General features: G+C 39.6%; 1 protein-coding gene across 2 annotated transcripts; it reads right to left on the reverse strand.

The window, feature by feature from the left end:
• Positions 1-5672: 5672 nt before the first annotated feature.
• On the reverse strand, positions 5673-10483 carry LOC122038353 (protein TRIGALACTOSYLDIACYLGLYCEROL 2, chloroplastic-like). Of its 2 annotated transcripts, none has more exons than XR_006127838.1 (5): positions 9923-10483; positions 8560-8889; positions 7827-7942; positions 6210-6296; positions 5673-6131 (listed from the first exon to the last, which is right to left on the reverse strand). XR_006127838.1 is itself a non-coding variant. In XM_042598062.1 (5 exons), the coding sequence occupies exons 1-5, from the start codon at positions 10391-10393 to the stop codon at positions 6039-6041; spliced, it is 1101 nt and encodes a 366-aa protein (XP_042453996.1). In that variant the 5' UTR covers positions 10394-10483; the 3' UTR covers positions 5673-6038. The 2 variants fall into 2 exon arrangements, 1 of the variants encoding a protein (XP_042453996.1); XM_042598062.1 differs by having other exon boundaries at positions 6210-6300.
• Between the last annotated feature and the right edge of the window lie 502 nt (positions 10484-10985).

Below are 10985 nucleotides of genomic sequence, written 5' to 3' on the forward strand. Positions count from 1 at the left end.
CCTCCCACAGAAAGAACCATGAGGACTTCTTCCCTTCCTCTTCCCAGACTTTGGGCAATTGCGTTCCTGATCGCGCTATCACTCTCTCAGGCATCTTCCAATGATCACCGCCGTGAACCGGAGCCGCATTCCTGGTGCCTCCTGCAGCCGCCGCCTGGCGAGCAGCTCCAGCCTTCACCGCCTTTACCAACAGACAGGGAGGAGATCGATCTGAGATACGGCGTGGAGAAGCGGCTGGTGCCGACAGGGCCGAACCCTCTTCACAACTGAGATGTGGCGCATGCCATCCTTCCCTTTCTTATAGATCGTGATGGATTTGGTAGTCACTCCATGGAGGACGTTAACTGACTCCTTGGAGGATTCTTTGTGCACTCTTTTTTAATAATTGATGTTGCGTTGTGAGTTCATGTAATTAATTATATTGTACTTGTATTCATTAGTTTAGTTAATTTTGTAAGTTTTCGTTCTGTTTGTTTGCTTGCTTCTCTGTTACTGGGGCAAGAGGGCATAACAGACTGATTCCTTTGTAAAATTAGGTGGTGATTAGAGGTGTCAATTGGCTATGTCGAGCACTGATCGATACCAGGCTCGATCGAGCGTTCGCTCAAACCAACTCATGTTATGTCCTGCTCGACTTAGGCCAAGCCAAACAACATGTAACACTTAGATCTGATCAGAACTATTCGTATAGTTAGATAGACATCATCCTCCATCAAACTCTAGGACATGCCACTCAATGGAGACCATGTCACTCAATAGAGAACTTGGAAATATTGTCCACTGATATGGATATGGGTATAGGGCAGTGAAGAGATTAAAGGGAAATGAAAGGGCATTTTGGTCTTTTCTCCGGATAGGCTTTAAGAGGTGGAAGGAACTACTGTAGAGAGGGGGTTCGTGCGTTGGTGGATTTGTGCCGCCGCCACCTGCTTCTCCCTCTCGAGTTCCTCGCCGGCGACGACGCCGGCCGCCGGCCTCATCTCTTTTCCTTCCTCCTCTTCCTCCTCGCGACTTCACCACCGGGCCGATGCGACGCTACTGCTCCTTTTCTCTTCCTCACAGCGCCGCCGCTAGAGAAGCCAGCCCTTTCCTCCTTCCCTGGTGCCTCGCCGGAGCTGCCACCGGCCCCCACTTCTCCTCCTCTCCCTCTCCTCACTGTGCCGCTCCCTCTCTCTCGCCACCACCCTCGCAACGCCGGCGATAGCCTCTCCTCTTCTTCCTCCTCGCAGCGCCGACCATAGCGACGACAGCCCTCTCCTCTTCCTCCCCACAATGACGGCGTCAGCACCATCTTCCTTCTCCTCGCTGCGCTGCCGCCGGCCCGAAGACCGCCCATCCTCCCCTTTTTCCTTCTTCTCTCGACGCCGGCGACGACAGTGCTGCTTCCTTCGTCCTCCGCGCCATGCCGTCGCCGGGCAGACCGGCCATTGCCCTTCTCCTCACCCACGCGAGCCGGTCTCAAATGCCTCCGCCGTTTCGCTTCCTCGTGTGATGCCGCCGCTGCCACCCCCATTCGGCGCTGCCCCGCCGGAGGATCTCGCTGTCGCCGGGTCCTTCCTGCGCCGCCCCTCCTCCTCCTTTCATCCTCTCGCCGGAGCCGCAGCCGAGCCACCATTTTTCTCGCGCTCGTGCATGCCGCCGTCATTTTCCAGCGCACACTAGTAGCCGCCGTCGGCCGATTCACGACTTCCGCTGACTGCACAGCTGTGGCCATGCTCCGACTTACGCTGCCGTATAGTTTTGACGTCGATGCGGTATCCGGTCCACGCCGCTGTGCGCTTTCAGCACTGATATGACCTTCGAGCCATCGTGTATTCCGGCCTTCGTGCGGTGGTGGTATTTCAACTTGCGTGTTTATGTGGTATTCTTGCTTGCATGCCCATACCTCATCCCGGTCTGTGTGCCGGTCTCTTATCCCGGTCTGCGAGCCGATCTCTTATCTCGGTCGGCGTGCCGGTCTCTTATCCCGGTCTGCGTACCGGTGTCTTATCCCGGTCTGTGTGCCGATGTCTTATCCCGGTCTGTGTGCCGGTCTTTTATCCCAGTCTGCGTACCGGTTTCTTATCCCGGTCTGCGTACCGATCTCGTGTCCCGGTTTGCGTACCGGTATTATATCCCGACCTGCAGCTCGTCCTCCGGGTCCATGCTTCGTTCAACTTCTCGTCGTCAGATCCAGCTCTCCAGCCTGATCGGAGTCATCCACTCTTCCGGGTCGCGACAACTCGAGCCACGTCCCCTCCGAGGGAGTCCCTGGGCCAGGGTACGTTTTCCGTTCATATTTCATACGCATTTCATTATTTTATGGTTTAGTCTGGTGCTCATATATTCGTTGGATCTGCCTCGAGCATCGGGGTACCGGGGGCCAGGTCAACCCGATCGCTGGCTGCAGGTAGCGTTGACCAGAGGACTTTTGAAGACTCGGTTAACACGAAGGCCGTCTCAGCACACCTCCCTCCAGGACGTCGTGATTCAGTTAACATTCTCGTCATCTCATCCGGCGGTCCGTCCGACTCAACTTCCGGACAGGATCATCCACAATATACTGTGAATAGTATATATAACGTCTTTAAAGGCCATAGTGCAACGTATGTATACCTTTGTGCAACATTTCGAATCCACTGTTCTTTCCTTTCCTTGTCCTCACAACATACGTGACATACCAATATTCTCGTCAACAAGGCTGATTTAAATCCTAGTCTCAAGATTCCAATTTAATAGAAAAATACAAGAGAATAATTGAGGAAGAGATGCCACGACAATAAAGATAAATAAGATGATTAGAATAAATAATATTAGTAATGAGATTATGAAATAGGAGAAATGAATTTGGATGAAAGTGAACGTGAGAAAGAGAGTACTTGTAGTAGAAATTTAATATATGTTTTAAAATCTTTTAAATTTTTTTTATTAAAAAGGAGTAGAAGTATATCTATAACTTTATTTATTTTATTGAAAAGAATGAGCATTTTAAATATTTACGATGTGGAAGTATATATAATAGGTCTAGTCTTGAGTTGTGTTTGACATGTTGCCATGTTGGCAAGACATGACTCACACGCGCTCCATTCCGCTAAATTCCCTACCACCTAACCTAGGTTTGGCTTGATTATGTGTTTGACCTAACTAAGCTTGCTAAGAGTTGAGCATGTCTAGCACAACTCAAAGAAGTAAAGCCTAATAGAGTCATCGTGCAAGTGATGCAAGTGTCATCGATTGCATCCTGAGGGTGCTAAAAGGATCGGACTGACTTGCACAAGGGTCAAAACTAAGCCTTCAAACTATGAACCTCAGCTTAGCTTTAGTTGGCTTGCCTAGCCAATCAAACCTAACTTGCCACATTGGGCTCGTTCAACCCCCTTGCTCAACATTTCTGATCACTCAATGGTCTCATCTATCTAATCAAAGAGTTTGGCATGATAACCAAAATAACTCAAAAAGCATGCCAAATCTACATTATGATAAATCAAGCATTCGAAAAAAGATATTACGGGAAAGCAAACATGACAAATATACTTCTTTCATAATTTGACTTATTCTAATTTTTGGATTTTTATTAAAGTAGCATATATACTTAGGTGCATGAGCATAATTTTTTAAGATCATTTACTCTTTAACTTGTTCTCTAAGTCTATAAAGCTATCATTCTAAATCATTTGAAGGATAGTTTTAGAACAAATATTAGCTAATTCTTCATTTCTTCTGAAAATGAATTTCTTTACAGTCTCTTTGCAAGAGTAAGGTGGATTCTTTTTCACTCTAGATCTCTTCATAATTACTCTCTTTCTCTCTCCTAAGTGCAAGAAGAAAGTTTTTCTCTAGTGAGGTTAGTCCATTGAGTGAAGCATTGAATACTACCTTCTCGACGATTTACTCTTCCTCCTCCATCTAGTGTCAATCAAAGCCTATGTTGGAATAATTAGGCATCATGGTTTTGACCCCATCCTTTAAGTTTTTTTTAGTGAGGTTAGCTCATTGAGTGAAGCATTGACTACTACCTTCTCGATGATTTACTCTTCCTCCTCCATCTAATGTCGATCAAAGCCTAGGTTGGAATAATTAGGCATCATGGTTTTGACAGCATTATCAATAAGACAAATTGAGTTTAGTGGATGTAGACTAAGACACGCTGCTTTTCATCATATTTCAAAGCATGGAGATCAATGTGTTAAAGCTGCTGAAGTTAATTCCTTCCATGGTACTAGGAATCAGGGGGCGAAGTCCCCAAAGGATGAATAATTCAATAGCATAGGATAGTGTTGTGTTGTCATTATAAGATCTGAGTTAAGTTCTAATTAGTAACTGGGTATCCATCTTTCTCCATGCACTATTCAATCCAAGGTTAATAGTTATCTGTAATTTATCTCTTCTGTATTAATCTGAGACAAACAAATGAAACTGTTAAACGAACGAATCACCTTTTTACCACCAGAAATCTAGCATCGAAACATGGAAGAGGCTCTTTGTTTACGAGGACATATTGTAAGATTAAATTTCGTGTCATCAAACTTACTAAATGTCCCTTGAATTTGGTGGAAACATCTTAAGTATTGAAGAGCTTATGGAGGCCAGTCAAAGATTAGAACATGAGAGAATAATGGTAAAAAAAATAAGAAAAAAAAATCATGCGGGAGAACTATTTGCAAGACACACACATCAGTTTTTTCATTTATCTTTTGACCCTCGTACTTTTTCCTGAAAATGCTCACCGAACAAGTACCCTTCAATTTGTTCATGTCAACTCTATCACGAGTGTTGCCAAATGTGTCTATACTCAAGTTATCCACAAGTTTACTTTCAAGTCAAACTTTTCTAATACTATAACTTTTCATGAGGGCTATATTAATCATCATAGTTGATACTATATGAAGTCAGATTGAACGACAAAAATTCATCGTTCATTGGTGCTCACCTGTGTAGAATTTATAGATGTTTGAGCTTTGATTCATGTTGCCTGTTGCCTTTTTGATTTTATGGAGGCTCCAACATGTCTTCCTTTCATAGAGTATCTTGTCATGGTGATTAAAAATTGGTTTTCTTCTTTCTAGCACTCAAACAATACTTCTGGTGATCCACTCTCTCATGATCGCCATCATCCTATTCTTATCCTTTTCTTACCAATATTTCTGCATCAAAATATAACGGAGCTTACAAGTAGATTTCTGCATTCAGGATGATGATCAAAATTCCATTTTTTTTTCACAAGTTTTCCATCTCTACTTTCTTCCTCCTGCATGAGAGAAGAATGAAGAAAAGATCTATCAATTGCTCTCTGAAAAATCCATAAAATGGAATTATATTATCAGCAACATATATTAGTCCTTGGCAATTCAATGATAACAAATCATCATACATTAGAATGATTATGCTAACTTCCTTTATGTTGGGTATTACTTTAAAACCAAAATTTTCAGGTCAAGGAAAATGTAAAGCATTGTACCAGCTCATAGGATCCACCCAGGTCTATGGATTCTCCTTTTATCTCAAAATAAGGAACTTCAACTGGCTGTAGTGGAAGATGGCTTCTTTGTCAGTGGCAGCTAAAATCTTGTCCTCTCACGCTGTAAACTGAGCATTCATCATGGTTAACACTGGCATCTTTGAACTAAATATAATTATTTTCCTGCATTCGCATTTTATTAAGGGTTGCATCTCATAGACAGGCACTCGACTAATTGTAGACTACCAGATTTGTATTGAGCTTGCAGGCCAACACCATCAACAAAACTTGTGGCAAACCTCATGAAATATTTTCTATATTTCAATACTATAAAGTTAAAATTCAGGAAGAATCACACAGACCTCGTTTGAAATTTTCTCTACTCACCAACAATTTAACTAATAATATGCAAAAGGATTCATAAAGGGGTTAACTGGAGATGTATATTTTCATTAGCCACAATCTTCCGCAACTGAGAGCACTGCTCATTAATTCGCCTCGCATGACAATATTGCAGTGCAGTTGTTGACCCCATTCTCCTTCGAGCAGCTTCTTGCTGAAGTTTATTTTAGAGTTGGCATGAATCTGGCTTCAGCGAGGATCACAAAAGCCTACTGAGAGATCTGATTAATAATTTCAAATTTTTCCTTGTCGGCTCATCACCTGTGAATCCAGAGATGTCCGAACTAATACTCTGAAAAACATATGAAAGAGTAATTAGATACTTATTTTCCTAAAAAGCTAAATAATGGAAGACACAAAGGATCCTAACCTCAATATTCTTCAAGGTGAACATGAGGGTTAAAATAGATTCCCTAATTAGTTCGGTGTTGTCAGGAGTTATGATGGCAGACTGAACCTTCCTACGATATGACAGCAGTTAGTGATTAAAGATGGTAATATGAGTAAGTCATGGAAAAAGTTGTCGTAGCATATCTAGAGTATTACAAATTGCAAATCAAATAGCATAAATATATTGATTAAGGGCTAACAAAAAAATGCTACAGATTGTTAAGATTAATTGCATCTTCTTCTGTCCTTCATCTCAAACTGACTTACCACTAGGCTTCTGTTTTATCATCAATCTTTTATACCCATTTTTATCTTTCAACATTCTATTTCCTGTCTCAGCGTCTTGGCTTTGATTCTAGATTTTTTACTTTCTCCTATATCATAATTTTTTTCTGTCAGAGTAAAATAATCAACAATTTCTCTTATTCTATCATTTTCCTTTTAGAGTAAACACGATAAGTGTCCCTTATTTGCAACACTTTGTTTTATAATTCCCGGTGCTAATTGCAACTTTAAACAATAGATTAATTATTTTCTCTTCAGTATTCAATTCTTTTCTCTCAACTAAATGAAAGAACATATTCTCATTTTCAGATTAACTATCAGATTTTTACTAATTATATTTCCGTATAAGCTCCCATTTTAGCTCTTTGAAGAGTAGATACTAGAAAAACAATCTCTTTTTCTTATTGCAATCCTTTGATTTTTCTGTCTCTTTTTCTGACATCATATCTTAAGTTTGAGGGTGAGTTAAAAAAAGAATATCATCCTGCTTTGAAGCACAAATCAAACAGACTTCAATTTCAGATTAAAGCTTCAACCACTATAATAATGTTTCATCTTCGATGACTTCACTAAGCCCCTTTTTTTCCCCTATTTTGAGATACTCTTCTTCTAGTTTCCGTAACAAGTTGGATATTGATTGACAGCTAAGCTAAGTAGAATATTCAGTCCCACATAACTTAATCAGTCATTAGATATTAAATTAGGAGTCTTATGTTCTTCTTCATATTCTATCGACTGCAAATTACTATTTCCTTTCCAAATATATGCAACTCCTTTATTTTTGTTTATTTTGCCCACTAAAGCCCACCCCTTCTGCACCCAAAGCCCAACCCACCTCTAATTCCTGGATCCATCCCTCCGTCCCTGGCCCTATACAAAGTTTTGTCTAAACTGTAAGTGAGCCTATTATGTAACAAAAGGTCACTAGGTTTATATTCAATAATTAATCTATTCTAGAAGTCCGAAATCTTTGAAGCATAGGAGATAAATAAACAATCAAAGAATGGCTCAAAGAAAAACTTTAACTGTTGGGAAAATTGTTCTCGACTCAAGTGAAATGTTTGCTCACATTAACATATATGTAAAATAAAAAGGAATTACTGCATCTGAGTCATCACAAGTGAAAGGGCATGGCTAAACCTAACATTCATTTAGTCAATCACAAAAAGAGGGAAAGGAGGTCTTGTATTCTTGAAGAAAGCACCATTATGTTATGCAACCATAAAATAATTGAAGGACAGTTTAACAATTAAATATAAAATGAAGCACCAAAACAATATATCTAGAAATTGTTGATACCAAGTGGTACTACCTCAAATCCTCAGTTGCCATAGCTAAACGTTTAATTAAAATTTCCACATCCTTCAGCAGAGTACTATCACGAACCTCAGCAAGCAAAGGTTGAATACCTTCAGCCAAAACTTCAATCTGTTGCATCATTACAACAAATTCTTCGTACTTAAAACTCAAAATAATTGAAAAATAAAAGCAACTGAAACAGGTGTATATACACACAATAAAATCAACCTTGAACATGAAGATGCCATTAGATATAGAATTAAAGGACAACAAAATGGTTGCTCATGGTAAAGATATGGAATGAGAGATTAAGGAAGTGATACTACTGCATAATGCAGGAGAAACAAAAGTCATTCAAAGTAGCTCTCAATAGTTTTCACAAAAAATCCTTTGTTACATAATTCAAGGAAGAATTATTGAATATCAGAAATTTTAATTTAGACCAAATTGGCCAAGACAATGATTTCCCAGAAAGAAAAAAATGAAAACAAGAACATAAATAACATTAACTATCCAGAACTTCAAGTTCTTTTTTTGTATCCAACAATCACAGTGTTAATTGGCTCACAAGTTCCTCAGATAGGATAGCATAATCCGATATATGGATGGAACATAGAAGTAGTGATTGTATGGAATTAAGAAGCAACTTTTTATTGGGTTTAAGCACCAAAATTAGATAATAGGGACAAGATGCAGTATCATATTTATCATAAGGTAAATCACATAACTAATGAACTACTTTTCACCTTTGCAAGGAGGGGCTGCGCATCTTCAACAACCGACGCAACCCTTTCAGCCAATCTATAACTTCTGGACACTCCAATCTCATCCATTTCTCTTCCAAGACGAGTAAACACTCCAACTAAGGCATCCAAGTTTACCCCTTGTTGTCCTTTTATCCTTTCTCTGTTGCACACAATAAGACCTTCTTGGACACAATTAGGATCAAGTGGACTTGCAGAAGGTTCAGGGAGAGGATCTCTTGGGGTGATATCAATCAATGTCTCCATAAGAAGACCAGACTGATTCACCTCAACCAATGAATTTCGAGGTACAATGATTTTGTCATCGTCAACCTGTCAAAATGAAGGTTAAAGAAAATTATAATTGATAGTCTCTTGTTTGGAATCAAGAGACCGCAGAAACAAAGATACAAAACAACATTAAAGTATTCCAATGAACAGAATATATCAATGTGTCCATAAAGACATGTAAAATGTTTGATATGCAATGAAACAGCCAAGATTCTTAAACTATTATCAGATGGAAGAAAAGAAAATCATGCTAAGTTAATTTCTACTTTTCAGAGACAGAGTAAGCACAAAAATGTGTCAGAAAGAAAGCACCATAATTGCATAAAGTTTACACATTTGTCAAATTGCATCTAACAAACTGAAATAGAATTATTTGTCTGGCAGTGTGCCATGTAATGGATCTTATTGTATGCAACATATATCTCCAGTTTTTAAGGAATAACTTTGTTATGATATAAATTATAGAGATTGGATTACAAAATTTTAGAAATCCTTTTTCTCCCAGAATAAGAAATATATGCCTATAAAAGGTATACCACTTATCATTATGATCAAGATTTTATTTCATCAGACTTTGGCTTTCTTCCATCTTGGTGAATGGCAGTTTTCAATGATTAGCCAATGAATTGCTTCTGTCACATCTTACCCATAACATCTAGCAGTCCAAATTTAATGAATTTATAGGACAAATGATAAAAATGCATCCGCAAGAGAATCACTTCCTAGGTGTCGATAGTTAACTGAAGTCTCCTTTATTGTTAGGTAACAGGGCCAATTTTGTGAACTTGTTACGTGTTGTAGCATACTTCTGGTGAATCTGTTCACGCATAATGGTGAAGCTGGATAAGAAAGTGAACTTCAATACAAGCAAGAATGCTTGTGTATAAATTTTTGCAGTCAAAAACATATGGTCTTAGAAAAAGTATCACAAAGTGATCGGTCCTAAGTAATAATAGCAACGTTGAACTCTATTTTTCAGACCAACGGGCTAAGTTAATGAATTTCTCACGAACTTCTAAGCATACAATTGCATTACTTATACTTGACGCAGCACAAAGAACTAAAATGCACACACCTCCGCGACAGCATCAATGCTCTTCAAGCTAGAACCTACACGCACCACGCTGCCCACAGTCACCCCCCTGATCCTGACGGGAGTGCCAACGCAGATCCCACACGCCTGGGAGAACTGGAACACCACCTGGTACTTCCTCAGCCGCGTCCTCAGCTGGATGCCCCGCAGCCAAACAATGGCGAGGGCGAACAAGGCCGCTCCGGAGACCATGAACAGCCCGACGCCTCCCTCCCACACGCTCCGCTGCCCGAATCCGTAATCCCCGAGCGGCTGCAGAGACTGCGTCCACAGCTTCCTCGGGACGCCCAGGACAGATGCCAGCGGATTCTTCCCCGTCGACCGGCTCTCTTCGGAGTCGGCGGAAGAGGCCTTAATCCGAAGGAATCTCTTGGTTGAGCAGCGGAAATTTGAGGCATTGGAGACCAAGGGAAAAGTCGACGGCGACGGGAGTGAATTGGCGGAGGAAAGCATCTCGATTCGGAGAAAGCGTGCGTCGGATGGATTGGACTAAACCCTAGAGAGCTACCGACTGGTGATTGTAGGCAACGAGAAGTACCTATTCATATCAATTACAGTACGTATTAAATTAGTAGATTATGTAAATTTCATCTCTAACTTGAAAAAATCCCAAAGAACGCTTTTAATTTCTAAATTCTCAAACTGTGTGCCGAATGTATAAAATTTGCTACAGGATAATCGAACCTAGCTGAATTAAACTCTTAAATATTTAAATTTAATTTGATTATAATAAAATTATGTTCGAACTTTATTTAATGAATATATTCATAACTCACAAATTTAATTTAATTTTTATCGAGCCTAAACAAACTTAATAAATATAAATTATAAATTTAAATATTCATTAAAAATTAAATTATATATTTATAAAAAATATAATATTCATATTAAAATTTATAATTTTATTCTAATAAATAAATTTAATATATTTATCTATAATTTTCATAAGTAAAATGTAAAATCTATAAATTTAATATCAAATTATTATTTTCTAATTTAAAAATTGATTCATGAGCTTACTAATGAACATGTTCACGATCTAACG

The sequence above is a fragment of the Zingiber officinale genome, chromosome 1A (genome assembly GCF_018446385.1).
Source record: "Zingiber officinale cultivar Zhangliang chromosome 1A, Zo_v1.1, whole genome shotgun sequence".
Lineage (NCBI taxonomy): Eukaryota > Viridiplantae > Streptophyta > Magnoliopsida > Zingiberales > Zingiberaceae > Zingiber > Zingiber officinale.